Raw genomic sequence first — 20,472 nt, 5'->3', positions numbered from 1 at the left:
ACAAAAAGACAAAGTACTCAGATAATACCTGTAGTAGACATGGCCATAAGTTAGACTATACATGAAGAGCTAAAATATTATGACCAGCAAAGTATTAACAGAATTTCTGATGACAACCTCTTTGTGTCACCTCATCATATTTGTTTGAGTGAAAACCTGTTAGTAGATATATATTTTTTTTTATCTCAGGTACATATTTTGCACCTTTTTATTCTCCAAGACTGAAATACACCAAAAGTGTACAGAGCATTTAGACAGTTTTTAACTGTAGACCTGTTTTCTTTCATTATCCTTGATGTGTCTCCTGACTGCATTCCACGTGTGTCAAACTGAACCGACACAAGCAGGTCCCACTATATCTCAGGACAGAAATCAAACCATGAAGTCCAGAGAACACTCCGTAAACCTGTGATAAAACTGGGGTGACACATAGATCAGAGTTTTTCATAAGACTCATCAGACTCTGCTCATCACCTGGTTGATACCTTTGTTGAGGCATTGTGACCACAGCATCCAGTTATGGGGGTTTTCTCAGCAGCAGAGACTGGTCAGAACTGAGGGAAGGATGAATGCAGACTCGTACAGAAACACAGAGAATGCAAGGCAGTGATTCACCTTTAAGCAGCACAATGAGCTGAAGCAAAGATCCACAGCAACACTGTAATGTCATCAGGACAAGTCCCTGAGAGACCCAAACGAAGAGCAGACTTATCCCCACAGAACATCTGTGGAGAACATCTGTGGAGAATATTTACTTTTGTAAATAAGAGATTTCAGGGTTAGATATTTTATAAATTTGGGAAAATGTCTGAAAACACATTTTTTTACTTTGTCATGATGGATTATTGAGAGTAGACTGAATTACCACTTTATGATACATTTATAACTTTAGTTAAATCTACAGAACAGTAAAAGTGAAGATGTCTGAATATGTTCTGCTCCAATGACAGGTAACATTACAGTCAGCACAGCTCCACTTGTGAAATTAAACCTTTGTGTGAATAGAACTTTGATAGCAATCTTTGATTATTAACTAATTAACCAAAATAAGTAAGAGAATGATGAGTTTGCATCCTAGTATTGACTGAGATTGACTAAATACCGTGATGTATATGTATTGTGAAGAGACTGAGTTTTTGCTCTCAACAGCAGCCCATCTAAAAATGTCAGTGTTTAGATAAATGTTACTGTTGGGTTGTTGTTTGTTGTTGTTTAAGCAACAAACACTCACCGTATTTAATATCCACGACTTTCCAGTGGATCCAGGGAGCAGGGCCCCTCTGGTGAGGCCAGTCAGAGGAGAGGAGGGGGCCGAGGTGTGTGTGCAGTTCAGAGGACACATACACAGAACAGCTGAGATAAAGGGGTTACACCTGATAATACGTCTGCCTTCAAATGAGCCGTCACATTTCAAGCTGGTGTCTTCAACAAAGACACCAGCTTGAGTGAACCTCTTAAGGTCAGGTGTGGCGTCAGGTTTAAGTCAAAACCTTGTGAGCTAAAAAAAACGTGCAGATATTAGCTGCCACATGCAAATACAAAATGTAGCAAGAAAAAAAAAAGACCATACAGGTCACAGTAAAAGTGACAGAAGAAAACTAAATAAAACTCATTTACTCAGCACATTAGACTGAATGAAGGTATTGGCCAGTTTGTTAAATCTGTCTAAAAAGCTAAGTTCTCTGTGTCCAGATAAGATCTGGTGTTGTATTATCATCATAAAACTGCACATCACATGCACACACACACATTGTCGACCTGCCTTTCTCCTGATCCAGTGAGCTAACAGATTCCATAACTGAGCTTCACATATCTTACAGGGAGTTTCACATGAGAGCCAACTTTGGCCCATATTGTTCACGCAGAAAATATATAATATTCCCTCTGATATTTCTCAGGCCTCTCACACTGGCAGTATAATGGTTTTATCAAGTACTGACACACAGGCTTGAAACAGGTTAGAGTGTGTTTAGAACCTCATTGATGTCAAATTAAAACATGTATGTTCTCTAAATTCCAACAGGATGCAGGTATCTGCTCTGTTACCTTGCCTGAATGTACAGAGACTGAAAGCTGTAGAGACTTGAATTCTGGTTGATAATCTTTTTTTATCTAACAAATACAATAGTTGATATCTTTACATTTGTAAAGGACATTTGACTCTTACACTAAATGTCCTAATGATAAATCTTTATCATCTGATCTTCTTCACACTTGGTGGGTGTTTGTGGCGACCTGAGGAAGTTCAAAGTTGAAAATGAAACATTTAATAGTCAATGAGTTTATTAACTTTAAAACAACATTGATAAAACAGGGAACCGGCTGCCATGACAACCCTACACGAACATAACTTTTTTCACATCACAGCATCCCATAATAAGAAAATGTAGAACGAGAAAAGGAAGAAGAGACTGATAGGAGGTGAAATATATGTAAAACTACAGTTTCCACGTCTCGATTTGACACAAAAAATGAAGGAAGAGACTATTTGTTAATATGGAGGTGAGTGAGCCCCATTCATTCATTCATTCATTTTATTTATTCATTCATTCATTCATGAATCAAATGTCACTGAACGCATGATCACACCAACCAGGAGAGACACTGCTGACACAAATGAAAAATATGCAATAAAACATTCATGAAAATTTACCCCAAAAAATATTCTGCTCCAGATTCCAGTCGACCGTGTAGCAAAAAGCAGACCTGGTATTAAAGCACAGCTACATCCTTTATGTCAAAACACGTTATTCTGTGAATGGAGCTAAAACTCTGAGCCCTAAAAATAATAAGTTGGAGTTTTTTCTCTAGACTGAACAAAAAAATATTGCTTGGTAAAATAACAGAATGCAGACACAGCTGCCAGGTTTGTTGCAACAAGTTACTGCTGCCAACATCCGACAATTTGCTTCCTTTGGGCATCCATTGTTGTGACAGTAGGTTGTTCGAGCTCACTGATTTTTTAAATTTGAGGTCACAGCAGAGTTTTGGTTGGTCTTGTTGGTCACATTAATCCCGCCCCCAGCCTCTGACAGAGGTGGTTCTTTCTTGTAGAGCTGCTGCCACACTGGAACCAGTTTTTCTGGTGGAGAGGCAGTTCTTTGGGTGTCGAAACACAAAGAACTGGTTGGAGATGAGGTATTTGCTTCAAAACCGGCCCTGGAACTGCCTTGGTGGAAAAGGGATATCTGTGGTGCTGGTTAGTCCAGTTGTACTGAGAGTTTGAATACTGGGGTGAATACTGGGGTGAATACTGCAGCCCTCTCTCTGACTTGAACTGCTTTTTATTCTCCAAGTGAGTTTTTCAGAGCTCATTCTGAATCAATCACATTTCGGTCAAGTTCAGAAATTGAAAACACTCATCTCTTGTCAGAGAAGCGTCCTGTGAGAATCCCTGCAGAGCAGCAGCACAGTGCATGGTGTGTGTAGTCGTAATGAGTCTCTGCTGGCTCTGTCGCTCACATCTGAGTTGTGGACTGATGAACTGAACAGACTGTGAGTCCCTCTGAGCTTAAACAGGAAGCCTCGTTTTCACAAGCCTGAGAGAGACGCAGCACGCAGGGCTCGTCCTGAACCAAACCCAGCCCACTGGAGAAGAACTCAACACAACTAGAGAAGGGACGGCTGGGGGACAAACTTCAGTCAACAAAGAGAAAGACAGAATGCAGTGAGACGTGAACTGTTGGGACATGGAGGACATCTCTCTGCCTCTCAGCTTGTTTGGTCGTCAGTGTAGTCTGGGCTGAAGAGGTTAATTTGTCCTCAAAAGAGGAAGAATTCAACTCGAACTCTAAACCCCAAAAACTCGAATTCAAACTGAGGCCAATGAGGCTCCTGGGAAAAGAATCTTATGCGAGGAAAAGATCAAAATCCAAGAGTCCAATGTCCAGGTGAGCCTTGTGTTCTGGTGAGGTTTATTGTGCAAAGCAAATGAAATGAAGAACAATGGTATGTCTCTTGCCCTGGTAGAAAAAAACTCAAAAAACATTAGCCCTTTCAGATGCCTCTCCGTCGTATCCCTGCCCACCCGTTCATCACCTTTCATCCATGTGCACCTCAGCCACTATTGAAAACAATAATGATACTAATAACTATATAATGCAAAATAACAACCAAATAAGCGACTGAACAAATACAAATTATATTTCCTCATTGCAAAACAGAAGAATAGCAAAGAGAGGAAGCTGACAATCACAAAGACAGACGACAGGACAGTAAAGCAAGTTTCAGAATTTCACAGTTTACATGGCTTTTTCATGTATAGGGTCAAAAAGTGCTGTTTCCATAGAAACCTCTCATTTACATACATGTTCAATGTTGGTTGCTCCTGGGATCAGACATCGTCAAATACAAAGAGAAGCAGAAAAACTCAAAGTAACTTTACAAAATCATCTTTTCCTTGGTTCTGTGAGAAGTAGCACCTGTGGTCTGTTACACAACATATTTACTTTGAAAAGCTGGAAAAAGCTTATTTCCTCTCATTAAAATACAATTAATAAAATACTCCTCCTGCATGCATTATTATCATTTTTAGCAACACCCTAATCTTCATTGCCAGTAACAGCTCATCTTTGAAATGATCACCTCCTGACTCCAGTATCACAGACTCTGATACTCGTCATGTTTCCTCGATGTTAAACTATTACATTTCAGATTAATATGACAAACTGCTGGACTTTGGTCTCAAAGCCCAAAGGTTTTTAACCTGAGGAGAAAAGAGGAGGAGTAGGACAGAGGGAGGAATGGAGGGAGGGATAGGAGAGAGGGAGCTGAAAGAGGAGGAGAGGAAATGTGACTCAGTGGAAGCGCTGGATTCCATATCTTGCATCCCGGGTGTCCCGGATTATAATCTGGAGGAGAAACATATAGAGAAAAGATGCAGCATCAGTTTGGCTAAAACTGCATCTTCTTGGACTGCAAACACAAAATTAAGGGATCTCAAACTTGTTTGTGTCACCATGACACATTTTTAATGCAACATTTTAAAAGTTATGCTTAGTTCCAAACACCACAGCAGTGTGAGGGAGTCGTTTGTGCCACACTGAAACTCCTCTTGTGTTCCAGGCTCTGTTTTCATAAAGCATCTTCATTACCATAAACAGGTAACCTCCTGACTCCTGCTTGGTTTGGCTCAAATCGTGCAGCAGAACCGACGCCGCAGGAGCAGTTGTGTCGTGGCCATATTCAAGCTCTGTCAGACTGGTTGTTGTAATAACATTAATAACAATGATATTTATAGATGTAATTATGTTGTTAATGATAGCAGCACCAGTTCAGTCAGACAACTCACGTTCAAATGTTTATTGCAACAACAGAACATGTTAGTGTTTGGTGTCTAGGCTCCGACTTAATCACTCCCCCAGATATGATTACATAGATATGATGGGAGTGATGAGCAAATACTTATAACCCCCCATCGGAGCCTACAGGTGGATGCTGGGGTGGTGGAGGGGCTGAAGCAACTGGCAGAGATACTGAGGCAGGTGCAGGGCAAGCAAAGGGAGACATGGTAATAAGGTGGGTGTGTATTATAGATGATTGTGGAGAGTGAGGTATGTCACATGATGTATGTCACATGATGTATGTCACATGATTGGAGCAGCACAGCTCGAGTTGGCTGCCTGAACTAGCTCGCAAGCGTCGCTCCATTTAATATATTACTACACTGAATGACACACACACACACACACACACACACACACACACACACACACACACACACACACACACACACACACACACACACACACACACACACACACACACACACACACACACAAGGTAACAATAATAACAAAATGTACTTACCCTTGATACAGCATAGTCTGTGGAAAATAACAAATGAGAAAAATGAATCATATTCTTTTATTTTAATCTACACAAAGGCGACAGGGCCCATACATTTAACACAGTCTTACAGGTGTTCAGGAGTTACAGGGATTCAGCACCAATATTCTTTCTAAATATCAACATAGATTTCTTTCTCTCTACAGTTGTTATTTCACTAATTTTACTGTTACACAAATTTTACTGTTTATCAAACAAAGTTGCACAAACTATTGTGTTTTCAGTTGCTCATCAGTCAAGAGGCAGATTCCTCATGTTCATCCTACCTGGTTTACAGCTGTACAACACTATTCTTATGATAAGAACATTTGAGCTTCCCAGCCTGAGCATCAGAGGAGAATAGCTGCGATGTGAATGAATACAACTGTAGTTCATCTTTTTACTCTGATCCAGTGAGCCCTTGATACTGCAAACTTAGTTTGCAGTATAATGAGCGTATTTTTTTAGCTCTAAACTTTATGATATTTATGTTCTTTGATGAAGTACCTCAATGCTGGTTTTAATATCACATTTATTAACAAATTTAATCAAACATGGCTGATGACGCCACCCAGAGTTTCAAACCGTCTTGGACCTTGCCCATTGGTTTTGTAGTATCAACTGTTCGGTACGTCTCTACGCCACCAGTGACCACTTGTGAGTGGGAGTCTGGGAAGCCACACTCATAGGTAGCGTTCTCTGCGTTCTCTCTTTATAAACGGTCTGTGGTTCTAAAGGCATTTTTTGAATTTCCAGACACTTCAACCAAACTTAGGGTTGAATTACACTTTTAGGACTGCATTGATTTAAATTTCCTTTGTGTGTTTTTGACTAAAACCACTTCTGACTTGATTTGTCACCTCTCACCTCTGCTGTCGGCCTTCAGCTCCTCCTGCACGAACTCACTCTGACGGTTCCCCAGCACAAAGGCCAGGAAGGAGAGGACGAGGGCGTCCAGGATCCCGATGATGGCGAGGATGTAGGCCCAGCGCACCGAACAGTTGCCCAGAGTATACCTTCCCGTTTCCTCTCCGCACATGTCCCGGATCACTTCTGCGTCCCAGCCGTTCGGGAAGATCACACAGCCGAGCACCAGACAAACAGCTGGACGGACGGATGGAGAGAGCAGAAGACAGAGTGGATGCAGCAGGGATTTGAATGATTGATGATGAATGTTTGAGTACAGTGACATGATGGATGTGGTGCAGAGGTATTTGTGTTTTGTGATATTGCATTTTGTCAGACAGCGTGTGTAATGAGGTGTGGAGCAGTGGGTCGGAGTGACAGGGTTGAGTTCCAATGAAAAAAGAAAATCAATACAGGAAAAAGGTTGAGTCGTAGAACAAAGGACGATTGAAAGTGAGGGCAGTGGAAACAGGAAGGAAAGGAAGGCGAGGAGAGGAAATAGATTGAGGAGTAATCAGACATGGGCCAGGCAGAGTGACATGAAGTTAACAGGATGGAAATGAGAGGAAAGAGGAGAAGCAGAGGAGAAAAGACAGAATATTATTTATCCATTTCATCCTGGGTTGTAAGTGTGTTGCACTGGTATTTCCACCTTCTGCCTCATCCCTCAGAAACATGGGGCTGCACTGTACTGAGTCGCAGATTCAGTTGTTGACTCCCTATGTGTTCTACTGAGTGACATTAAAGTTTGTGGATGAGACACAGAAGGAGAACCTGAGGAGACAAAATGCTTATGTTGGGCAAACAAGAAGGTACAGCGGCTGTTGGCACTGCACACAGGTCTCGACACCAACACACTTGTTTGCCATTGAAATCAGTGAATACAAAATGTAACCATGAGCCACTAATAACTTCTGCAGCAAATCAAACATCTGAGCTCCTCCAGCTAATTGTCACAGTTCAATGTCAAAGAGGAAATATATCACTCACACTCAGTCACACACAGGCAGCGTCCCAGCTGCTCTGGTTCCCTGTGATGCCATGTTAACGCTATAATGCCTTGAGATAAATGTCCCCAGCAAAAAAGAAACTGCACACTTTCTTAAGAAGGTCAAAGACCAATGTCCTTCATTGAACAAGTGTAGTTTCTTCTTCTGTATCTGTGTTTGTCATTGAGATCATTCAGGAGTGCAAGAGACTTTTGTTGCTCAAATACAAAAATCTAGAATTCTAAATATTATACATGCACATATTATATCAGGCCTTGTGGATGTGTGCACGTTCCCATAAGGCCTGTGTGGTCCCTTGGTGTGAAGTGGGTGCAGCTGAGGCCACATTAGCTCTAACAGATGGGTCTCTCAATGCCTCACTTACTGGACCACTGCTACTGTGTAGAGCCATGCACACACAAATAAAACTCAGCTGAGGCGTGGGTTTCAGGGTTTGTCTGTGTACTTTGTGAGGACATTATGGCCGGCCCTCACTTTTTCAATCAGCTGTTACAGGGTTAAGACTTAGTTAGAAAATTGTTCAGATCAGGGTTAGGATGAGGCTTAGGGTTAGGCGTTTAGTCGTGATGGTTAAGGTTAGGGTAAGGGGCTAGGGAATGCATTATGCCAATGAATGTCCTCACGAAGATAGATGTACAAACGTGTGTGTGTGTGTGTGTGTGTGTATGTGTGAAGTTCTGATAATTTTCAAAGATTTGTGGACTTTCATCGAACATGTGGGTTTGCATTTATCAAGCAGATATCTGTCTTTAGACCTGTCGGTGGAACAGCAGCGTTTCAGTTTTACACATTCACAGGAAATCTTTAATAGTTTGTTCTATGATGTACATTTTCTATTTTCGTATTTTATTTTATCAACAGGGGAGATATGTGTATAATAACAGATAATACACAGTAGTATTGATTATTGAAGGAAAGTAAAATGACTGATGGATACAGTTTCCATAAATTGTTACATTGTTACATTAGTACATCAACTACAAGCCCCATCGTCCTGTCTCATCCTTCTTTCCTGTATTTTAGAATCCATAATAATCTGTTTATGTATGAGTGCCACAACCCGGAACCTGGAACTGTTTGCTGGGAGGTTGTCCTGGATCGTTCATCCAGTGATACTGAAACCATTGATAGAGCCTGGTACCCCTAACACCAGTGCTAATCCTACATGTAAAGAGGCTGAGCACTTCAACCCCGCAACAACACTGGAGAGACTGGAGCTCTCCATCCACCAACACAATCACCCCCTCACCTCAACCCCCTGCTTCTCTACAGACTCCAGGATCCTGTGGAGAGGGAGGAGGGTGAGGCTCATTTTAGATGCCTGTCCTTTGAATATGGAGGAGGAGAAGATCTGCATTAATTCTGTGGAGTCCCTCAGCTCTGCAGATGCATGCACTCTAAGCTGAAGGCCATTTCACAGTCGGTAAACTCCACTGAGTCACACTTCACCTCCTGCAACTCCCCTGACAGCACCAACCAGGAGGCAATCCCATCCCCAGCGAAAACCACTGAAGCATGTATGTTCAGAATTTTCATTATGTGATGATAGAAAATATGTAGAAAAAGTATGTAGAACAGACAGACAGCTGATTGATTCACGTTACACACGTCACACACACCTTATGTTGAGGCACATTCAGTCAACAAGCAGACAGCCCTGGTGGAAAATGTTGCTTGTGAAATCTTTTAGACGTTGTTGCATGTTCAGTAATGACCCTGTGAGTTTTAGCATAATACTATAAATGAGAGCTACATCACAGCGGGGTGTCAAGAGCAACTGACCTGACATATTTCACACACTGCAGACATTATTGCATCATTGTCTTTTCTGCCTTAGACATTTTAGATCAGGAAAGTCTTGTGTGTATTTGTATCTAATAGAGTCTAGTGTCTAAAGTCTGATATAACTTCACACTGTATTTATTTGGACTCAAGCCCACCTGTGCGTCCTTGCTAATAGAACTATTCACTAGAACACCAAACAACACCAACAGAAGCACAACTTTGTCCTGTTAGAGTCTCATTTAATAAGAAGGACGTGAAGATTTACACCATCATTATACCATTGATACAAACAAAGCAATGGATGGGCGTAGGTTTGCAATTTATACACACAACCACTATCAGACTCAAGCTGGTCATTTAAAAAAAACTGATAAAAAAATCACTGCATACAGACATAATGTCTATTATTCTATGTATTATTCTTCATTGCCAAAACCTGGTGCTTACATTACCCAGAGTGCAACTCAATTCCTGAAAATTTGGTCAATGAATGAATGTACACACACTCATTCAGTGGAGGCCTTTAACATAGTTCCAGTGATGAGGTCAGTGCTGTTACATATTTTTCATTGGAAGAAACGTTTTTCCAGCCTTTGTTTCACATTTACACGACTTCAGCGAGATTATTCAACCTTGTTATTCTTGCGGGGGATGGAACAGAGCATGCAGTGATGTCAGAAGACTACAAAATGCTCTCAGGGCAGTGAGTGTCCCAGAATAACCTGTCAAATTCTGAATTTATGTAATGTCTGGATTCAGTGGGTCCAGTGACCTGTGTGTAAGACTGCAGACAGACGGAGCAGCTCGCTCATGTATCATCATCTTCCCTGAAGCAAACACAAGATCAGGGTCGACTGTCAGTATCGCAAATGTCTCAGGCCATTTCCAAAAAATAAGCAGCGGGGGCTCATTAGAGACTTTTTGATTAGGCTACTTCCATATGTTTATGAGCTATACAATATCTTTGGTACACAAAACCCTCAACCAGAAATATTTTTCTATGTCAGCATACGCCAACCCTTGATGGAGATCAATTCTCTCGTAAAAAATCATATAGTCTCTAACAGAAACATCCGTCTCCACTGAAGCAAAACATTCAGCTTAAAAAGATGTACCTGAGGCCTCACTCTGTAGTGTACATGTCTAACAAGCCACAATGAGAATATCTGTACAGTAGCTGCTGAGTGATATTGTATGTCCTCCATATAATTACCTCCCAGAATGTATTGGACTAAGAGGAAATACTTCTTCTTTTTATTAAGAAGACTGAAAGACCCAAACCATACAAGAAGTAAGGTGATACAATACATTTTGGGGACATGCAATGATATGAATGTGGGGTTGTTAATTTAGTGTATGAACATGTGCAGTATAGTGGATGGGAGAATTAACTATTTGAATATGCTGACAACTCAAAATTGTATGAATAGATGTTTGGCCACTGGGAGCAGAAGAATGAGATGTAAATACAACATTAACATATTATCTTTTTAAAAAGTTGATATAAGCATCAGTATCACTTCTTTGGAGTTGTGTGTTTGTCAACACAATGAATGCAAGTTCAAAATGTATCCTCCTTTTAGCTCTGATTCTCTCTACCCACCCCAGAGAAGCAGATATCTCTTTAGCTGCCGGATGCTCAGCAGCATTTACTGCTAACTGCTTACCAGCTATTGGCTAAGCTTGTCTGCCACCTGGTGCTGGACAGGCAGCATGCTTTCCTCACTACTCTCACAGGAAACAGGTGCCTTTTTCTGCATTATGGCTGACGTTTCGGGGCCAGAAAACCAAGAAACTGAGCTCCTGTTGAGCTGCAGAGTCGGGTATGAGTCGAGAATTCTCTCTGGGTTGGTCATCCTTTGTTTTATCCTCAATGTAAAACATTAACTCTAATTTTGTGGTTTATTTAGCTTGACAGTGTGTTTTTGCTATCACTGTTGCATTAGTACATGGTCATCCCCCGACTTTGTTAGAAGCACAAGGGTTTAGTTTCAATCAGAGAGAAGAGTGAACTTGAGGAAGAGATCCTGAGGAATAGTTTTCTCTGTTTTCTGAATGTAGGCTAATTAGATACAAACAACTCCAGTCGCTGCAGCAGCCCAGTTCCTCTCGTTTCCTTTCTCTATCGTTCACTCTCTCATTACTCGCTCACTGATCCATGGATTGGGGGGAGAAACACAAAGAGGGTATGTTGCTGAGATTGTGGACCCCGGGCTTGACTCTTAAGGGAGATGTGCTTTGTTTACATGGTTTGCCGTCATCAGAAAGAGAGGATATTCCCAGGACCAGCAAAGTAAATCCTTAATTGTGACGGCTGACTAAGGAAGGAAGATATTTTGACTCAAAATAAATAGGGTTAGAATATTTGGTTGCACAAATGGGGAACTTGTTCCTCTAGGGGTGGACGTGACCACTGTATGTACAGTACATTAAGCAGTTTGATCAGATAGTGAAACTGTAATGAAAGATTTCAATGATTTATAATGAATTTGTGATAATTTCTAAAACATTTTTTTAATTTTGTCATTATTAGTTACTGTGAGTCACTTGGTGGACATAAATTATTATTTTATCCACTGAACAAGAAATTTTAGATTAATTTTGGTTATAGATTTTAAAGCTCTGAATACTGTAGCCACTGCATCACAACATTGGTCCTATTGAGATCCCCAATAATTATCAATGAAAGTTAGCAGTTGAACTTATGAAAAGCAGAAAACTCCTGTACAAGTCGACATAATTGAAAGAAAAGTCATCTTCAGATTTGATACGAGAGGACGTGTCTTTACATTTCAACAGGCAGAGTGGGAAACATACTTCACAAACATCACAGCCAACCTTTCTCCTTAACCCTGATCCTCTTCTCATCCAATAAGCTTGAATTTGCATGTATTTGTATTTACTGGCCTTGGATTTTACACCATCAAAAAGTAAAACCAGCCATCTGCTATCACAGAGGGACACTGATTAAGATTTCATCACTCCAGCTGTGAGCAGTAAAACTCTGGAAGGTCAGCATGCTCTCAGTGTCCCAAAATAACCCATCAAATTTGTATGCAGACTGCATTTACATCCCATAAACTGTTCTACATTGACACTGTGAATATGAGCAGATTCACCAAATGGGGGGCTACAGGGTTCAATTCTGGGGCTTCTAAAATGTAAAGGGGAGGTTCGGGATGGATCTCAGATTTTCTAAATCAGGGGCCATAAAGGGGCCACATTTCACACTGAGGGGTCAAGTATATTTCCAACATCCATGCACAAGTCCTTATTCAGCAAAGTCATTCCTGGTTTGCCGTTGGCTCTGTAGAGAAAAAACACACATCATTGAATATATTTAGCTAATTGTTCCTTGTTCAAACACTTGTAGGTGCATTACAACAAAGCATAGAAGACAAAACAGGTTTTAGATTTATTGCATTTTAATCTGAGCTTTAAAATGTTAAACACGTCACATAACACTGTTTTAAAATACAGATTAAAATACTAAAGTCTCATCTGTGAAGAGTCGAGTGACAAGTGGCTGGGACAGGGTCACTTCAGATTTCAGTGCAGAATCAGAAATGGATGTGTCCATGGGGGAATGCCACAACATTTACACATCAAAGTCAGTTTACAGGTCTTGTGGGGTACTGCGAACTACACACTGAGAATCCTGCTTCTGGACTTGTGTTAGCAACCAGGAGAACTGAGCACGTCACTCTGGTTCCTGAATCTTTCCCTGATTTCCAGTTAGTGGAAGAGCAGATTTCCAAGTGCTGCTGCTACTTTATAAATCACTTAATGACCTCAGGCCAAAATGCATTTATGATATACTTAAAATATATGAATGCATTAAGCCCTGTGGATCTTTAAGAAGCAGTCAGCTGTTCTCTTAGTTACATCCAAACGGAATTTCTGAACGGAATTTCCTGATACTTCAACTTCATCAATTTTCAAATCTAAATCAAAACCTTCTTGAAAGTATAATCATTTGCATCAAAGCAACATAACATACTTAACATATTTGCTTTATTTTTTATACCTTCATCAATTCCTCAGTATTATAGTTTAGGTTTTTGTGTGATCATTTGGTGTGGGGCAGAGCAGCTGTCCCTCTGGTGTTTCTGACTGGGCAGGCGTCTGTTGGGCCGACCTACACTCTGCTGGCACTCAGCAGAGCTCCGTCGCAAGGTCCAATGACCGGGAGAAGCCCCAGCGTGGAGCTGCACCACAGAGCTGATTAAACTATCACCTGCATCCGGTACGAGAGCATTAGATTAGGCCCAGCTCCAGTCCCATTAGACTGCTTCCTCACTGACAGACACACACACACGCACACAGACACGCACGCACGCACGCACGCACGCACGCACGCACACACACGCACACACACACGCACACACACACACGCACACACACACACAAACACACACAAACACACACTGCATCTGTCATTGTTAACTTTAGCCTAAAGTGTCAGAGAACTAAAACCAGGGCACACAGGTGGTCCAGGGTTAAACACAGCAGCAGCTTGGTCATTTCACTGAGAACTAGTAGTTGTCCTCACTGGTGGGACGGTAGAAAAGGTAGCCTCCGCCCCTCCCTTTAAAACTCAATGCTGACAAATGACAAGAAGCACAGGTAAATATTTTGATGGACTTCATACTAGGAGGCCAGCCGGAGAAAGTCAGCAGAGACTGCGGAGCGTCTCACTCTGACATCTGCGTTCACACATGCACCTCCTCTGGGGAAAATACGGAGGGGCGCCGGAGTCCAGTGCATGTCTGAAAGCAGCTTATGCTACCAGCTCTATGAGAATGTAATACTCATCACACAGCAGAGACCAAAGTTGTTGGATAGATAAAAATGAACAGACAACAACACAGTGATGTGTTACTCAGTCCAGCTCTGTGCTGTCTAACAACTCAAGAGCTGAGTTCTCCCAGAAAAGTAGATATCAGAAAGGGGGATGATTCCATTAGTGTTTCAAAATGGTGATAAGGCTGCACATGTAGGAACACATTCATTGTGTTGCCCTCAGCTGTTCACGTGCAAAATGTCAGAAATAACTGTGAAGCAAAAAGAGAGCTGGAGAGATAAGGTCAAACTTAGCTACTACTACTTTCTCAATTCTGCACAGATGACCAACCATGGCAAGAGGTGCGTGTGAATCATCAGTTTCAGAAAGTCACACAAATATCCCTCCAGTCATTTGGCCCCTTTACGCTGCCACACATGTACATCACATCTTCTGTGTTTAATAGAAAATAATGTTTTTTACAAACACCGATCAGCAGTGGCTGTTTGTAAAGCATCTGATTCCTGAAAGACGGTGTCTGTAAGTGCTTAGAAAGCTACTGTGATGACACACCGTAACAAACCTACTGGTGGAGGCTGGTTCCCTCCTCTCACCTCCAGTCCCCAAGCCTCAACCTACTGGTGGAGGCTGGTTCCCTCCTCTCACCTCCAGTCCCCAAGCCTCAACCTACTGGTGGAGGCTGGTTCCCTCCTCTCACCTCCAGTCCCCAAGCCGGCCAAGTCTTACCCACATTTTCACTTGTGATTGCCTGATAGTAATCTGTAATATGCTTAACATATTATCTTACCCCCAAATGGTGGTAAGTAGAGCATGAGGGAGGGAAAAGGTCACATCTCCAACATCGCATCTTTTTTCCCTCAGTTGGAGCTTCCTTATAAATCCACTCTCTCTGTCATACATTTTCAGCACCTGGAATTTTTTGCAGACATGGTTTCATTATTTTGGAGAACACATAAATGGACTCAAAGGTGTATTCACTGGGTTTAACATTTTCACATTTTCCCTGTCATCACCGCTGCTCCATCAGTTGATCTCTTCATGAGTTTCTGGACTTTGCTCGTCTCTTTTCCTCTGAACCTGCCTGTTTTTTCCTTGCTCACACCTGAAGAATCTGTTGGGGGACATAAAACTGCCCCATTGTGTATTTTCTTGCACCTTTTAAAGCTGACAGTGGAATTTTCAGAGAACTTGTGTGCACTGCACTATTTTGCACTGACCTAGCAAACCACCCTATAGATCACTGAGTTCAGAGCTGAGCTCATGCCAGCATTTACAATAGTCACAAACCTTTGCTTGTCAGCTGAAGGTAAAACACAAAACAGTAAGTAACAGCATGTTTCCTTACTTTTGAATCATCAGAGCATGAAGGGAAACTTTGTGGAACACAGAATCCTGTCATACAGTAAGATCATGTTTCCCTGAGTTACGTTTACATAACAGATAAGAGAAAAATCATGTTGTTTTGCTTGTGTTAATCCGGAGTATTTGAGCATATGTCTTATGCAGAAACAGTCTGTTATGTTTTTTTCCCACAGCAAAAGGAAAACTGTTACAAATCATAATCAGATGAGACAGCATTTGTTTAGAATTTGTGTTTTCAGAGAAGTGTTAAACTAATTCACAATTAGCGTTTTGTCAGTTTCACACCTCTGAAGCAACGGCTGCTACTCGGATGTGTCAAGGAAACAGCAGCAGGCTCGGACGGAGAGCCTGGGAAGACGGGAATTGAGGAAAATATGCTCGTCTGGGAACGACTGAGGGACCCTGTGAGTGGGAGATACCAAATGGGGGAAGGGGGTAAGCATAAAGCTCTTGATGAAGATCCCAAGTGTGCAACTCATGGTCATCCCAGCCCATCTACCTAATATTATATTATCTCCCATTATTCTTTGCATCCTTTAAACAACATTTTGACTGGTTTCCAGTAAGTTGTTTCATTTCTAAATAATAAAATGTCCATATTCAAGCCATCATTGCATTTTGGCAATTATTTTCTACCCATCTTGCTTGTTTGTAAATGGTCAACTTGTCTGTTGGACTGCTATCCTGTTTTTTGTGTTCTGTCTTTCAGCTCCTCTCTCTCCTCCATCTCTTTATTTCTTTGTCTGCTCGTGTCTCTCTTAGCATTATGTCTCTGTGAGAGACACTGACGTCAGTGATTTCCAAAGGTCCTGAATCCACCACCATCCACATTCAGCTGCCTTGTTGGAAAGAATAATCTGGCCTCCAACACGTCCTCTTAGATAATGTCAAATCTTCCACATCAATGCACAATTAACATCCCACCCTCCACCCCCTCCCTGCACATACACCATCATAGTGTATCCCATCACAGAGGAAGTGAACTCATGCTAAGCACAGCGAGAATAAACATCGACAAAAGCCAAATCAAACCCATCTTACACCTGCCAAATAACTCAGCACCTTTCATTAGTAGTTTGTGTGATCATGAGTGTGCCAGGGGAATCTGGGATGTCCGCTGAGCTGAGACACTTGTGGGCTCCACCTGAACCAATACAACAATCTGTTCAACACTAACTAATGGACGAGTACCAACAACACACACACACACACACACACACACACACACACACACACACACACACACACACACACACACACACACACACACACACACACACACACACACACACACACACACACACACACACACACACAGAGAGTATCTAATTTAGGGTTTTAAAAGTCAGACAAAAATGAACAACAAAATCTTTCGTTTGATTCAATGTGAAAAATGTAATCCACGGCTTCTAACATCAGCGTCAGCAGCCGTGGAGTCTGAGTCTTCTCTCCAATGTATCCCTCACACCTCCTGATATAATTACATAATTCAAAGCGTTTACATGGTGTTCGTTCCGGGTTTCGCACAGATGAATGGATGCACTTCATGGGGATAAATTACTGCAATGCATGTACCAGATCATGCATAATGTAGGCTAATCTGGAAGGAAGATCTGGCAACCAAAATAGAAGCTGTGATCGTTGATGCATCACTGCTGAGGGCATTTCATTATCATAATTCCATACAATTACACACAGTATTTCAAGCAGCTGGATGAAAAAGAAGAGGCAGTGTCAGAATGATAAATAAAGCTTTAAGGCCTCTTACTGTTGGCAAAATGTGAAGTAACACATTGGAGTAATGACTGATGACGCAGATATTATTTTTTCAGTTTGATAAAAACATGCAGGACACCAAGCTCTCAAGAGACGGTGTCCAGTGCATAACATGACTCCGGGTAGGCCTTTTGGGAACTTTCTCAGATCTTTTCACGTTCATGTTTCAGCTATCTTCAAAGCTAAGGTGAACAGCCGTGCACTAACATCAGAAACAGAGAGAGAGGGAAGGTACACAGATGGAGTAATACTCTCCTGCCGTGCTTAGTCTGTGGAGGATCATAACCATGATGATATTTCCAAGTGTGACCTAACACATAATGAGGTGAGGTGGGCTTATTGATCCTCTTTGTCAAAAAGTGTTGGCACACCCCCTACATTGCCCACCCCTTGACCCCCAAAATAACACAAATCTCCCACCCTTACCACAAAGCAGCTGCGTCCAGGCACACGTCTTGTAGACCAGGGCGGTGTTGCAGAAGAAGAAGAGAGTGAAGGAGCCGATGCAGCTGAGGATGAGCACCATGGACATCAGCACAAAGACGGAGGCCACCTTGAAGGCTCCCGACGGGATGGAGCTGAAGTCATAGAAGCTGCCCTGGCACAAGATCTCCCTGTTGACCTTCCCATTGCCCACGCAATAGTTGAACAAGCCAAAGTAGCCAGCCTGGGGGGTGCTGACACTGTCACCAATCCAGTAGGGCTCGATGAAGACCACCACGTTGATGATGGCCAAGCAAATGGTGAATATGGCCCACAGGACACCGATGCTCCTGGAGTTGCGCATGTAGTTGTCATGGTAGATTTTGGAGGCTTCCTGTGAAGGCAGCATTTTTGTCTCCCAACCACGGGTCCCCCTCCAACCCACTCCCCTCCTCCCTCTCCCCACACAGCAGTGTCACCCTGGTGTTCCTGCTCCTTTTGATCTCCCTCCTTTCCTCTTCTATCCGTGATGTAAAATGGATGAAATGGAATTATATCAAAAAACGAAGATGCATCGACCAGCAGATCTAGATCCTGCTCCTCTTTTGGATTATTCTCACATCTGGATGCCCCCCTCCATCCTTCCTCCCTCCTTCCTCCCCTCTGATCAGTGAAATGAATTCAGTGGCGAACTGTGATTCACCTGATGGGGAAAGCCTCTCCTCTCTTCCGTTCCTCTCAGTGTTTAAAGGCACAGCAAAGCCGACAGTCAAGCTCACAGTGCCAAACACAGCAGCCAAATATAGACAACGAGCAGCGCTGTCTTCAGTCAGCACTTCACCTCCGCTTTATACTGTAACGTTATCTGCTCTGCTGTGCAATCTGACGCAAAACAAGAGATGCGATCCTCCCATCGAGTGTCCCTGATATGATGATGAGTCCTCTGCGAATGAACGGATCCAAAATAAACGAACAAAGACAGGAGTAGAGCCAGTGACATGCTTCACTGATAATTTAAAAGAGAAAAAATAAATCAGAAGAGAAAAAACATGAAAGAAACTCTTGCCTGACGAGAGCCTGAGTATACATCGTGCAACACTGCACACACCGACAACCCCGACTGTGGATTTGGATCCTGTGGCTCTCTCTTTCAGTCACTCTCTGGGTATCTCTCCCTCTCGCCCCTCTATGTTAACTCTCTCTCTCTCTCTCTCTCTCTCTCTCTCTCTCTCTCTCTCTCTCTCTCTCTCTCTCTTGCTGTGTGTCTCCTGCAGTCTCTCTCTCTGTAAATGACAGCAAGTGCACAGTTTTGATATTGCAGAAATGTGAATACACCCCCTCATAGACTCCCCCTTTCCCTCTACAGTCACAAACATACACACAAACACACACACAGTGCATGGACACCCATGGTGCTGAGAGAGATAAAAAGGTTTAACTGACAAAACACAAAAAGCTGATTATTTAGTTAAAAGGCTCAGATGAACATGAATCATAAAGGTGCACAATCCAACTCAAATCTGACACCATGTCTGTGAGACACCACGACAGGCCACACTATTTGGAGCAGGTGACTGACAGAGAAATAACCAATCCCAGATGAGTTTGCCCTCCAGTCTGTCCAATCTAGCACCAACCTAGATATAAATTCAATTTAAATTTAGCTCACACGGTATGCTGGCCCCTATTGCCTGGGGCATGTGGGGGATTTGTGTTCTCTGTGGGTTCTCGAGCTCTGGAACACGCACGGAATCCTGGTGTATGGTCAAGAAAATGGTTCATGTTTTCTCTAACTGTTCTGTTTCTAATGTTGTAAAGAATTATACATAAAATACATTCACAGTCTGATACATGATCTTGAAGGCGATCTTGTACAATTCATTCTTCTTCTTTGTCTTTGGAGTCCTTTTCCAGTTCCAACATGTCTGAATTACTCCTACAGCCTATTACCACTTGCTATTGTGTTGTGTACAGTAGCTAGCAAATCAGAAAACAAGACGTTTGTGTGTTTGATGAGAAGAGTCGGAGCTGCAGGCGAGAGGCGGACGGGTGGGCTAATGGGGCTAATTCATAGAGTAGTGAATTTAAATGAAGGGCAGGTGTGGAGTTACATCCCAAATTTTATTTTTCATATATACACTACCGTTCAAAAGTTTGGGGTCACTTAGAAATTTCCTTATTTTTCAAAGAAAAGCACTGTTTTTTTCAATGAAGATAACATTAAATTAATCAGAAATACACTCTATACATTGTTAATGTGGTAAATGACATGAAATTCTAGGTGGAAACGTCGGGTTTTTAATGAAATATCTACATAGGTGTATAGAGGCCCATTTCCAGCAACTATCACTCCAGTGTTCTAATGGTACATTGTGTTTGCTAATCGCCTTAGAAGACTAATGGATGATTAGAAAACCCTTGAAAACCCTTGTGCAATTATGTTAGCACAGCTGAAAACTGTTTTGCTGGTGAGAGAAGCTATAAAACTGGCCTTCCTTTGAGCTAGTTGAGTATCTGGAGCATCACATTTGTGGGTTCGATTATACTCTCAAAATGGCCAGAAAAAGAGAACTTTCATGT

The 20,472-nt window shown here is 42.0% G+C and overlaps 1 protein-coding gene across 1 annotated transcript; it reads right to left on the bottom strand.

Annotated features, from left to right (window-relative positions):
* Positions 1 to 2,265: 2,265 nt before the first annotated feature.
* On the bottom strand, positions 2,266 to 19,141 carry lhfpl4a (LHFPL tetraspan subfamily member 4a). The gene is made up of 4 exons (XM_035152194.2): positions 17,896 to 19,141; positions 6,694 to 6,930; positions 5,809 to 5,825; positions 2,266 to 4,850 (listed from the first exon to the last, which is right to left on the bottom strand). Exons 1-4 carry the CDS (start codon positions 18,299 to 18,301, stop codon positions 4,797 to 4,799), a joined length of 714 nt encoding a protein of 237 aa, XP_035008085.1. The 5' UTR covers positions 18,302 to 19,141; the 3' UTR covers positions 2,266 to 4,796.
* Positions 19,142 to 20,472: the final 1,331 nt, after the last annotated feature.

Source organism: Hippoglossus stenolepis, chromosome 3, assembly GCF_022539355.2.
Source record: "Hippoglossus stenolepis isolate QCI-W04-F060 chromosome 3, HSTE1.2, whole genome shotgun sequence".
Classification (NCBI taxonomy): Eukaryota; Metazoa; Chordata; class Actinopteri; order Pleuronectiformes; family Pleuronectidae; genus Hippoglossus; species Hippoglossus stenolepis.
The sequence above is the reverse complement of the archived record's forward strand: the minus strand, read 5'-3'. Positions and strand labels throughout refer to the sequence as shown.

Bases quoted from the DNA above. Each gene is read 5' to 3' on its own strand.
- lhfpl4a (XM_035152194.2), bottom strand. From the start codon at position 18,301: ATGCTGCCTTCACAGGAAGCCTCCAAAATCTACCATGACAACTACATG. The intron at 6,931-17,895 runs GTAAGGGTGGGA...CCGTCCGTCCAG, and splicing joins CTGGACGCAGCTGCTTTGTG to CTGTTTGTCTGGTGCTCGGC.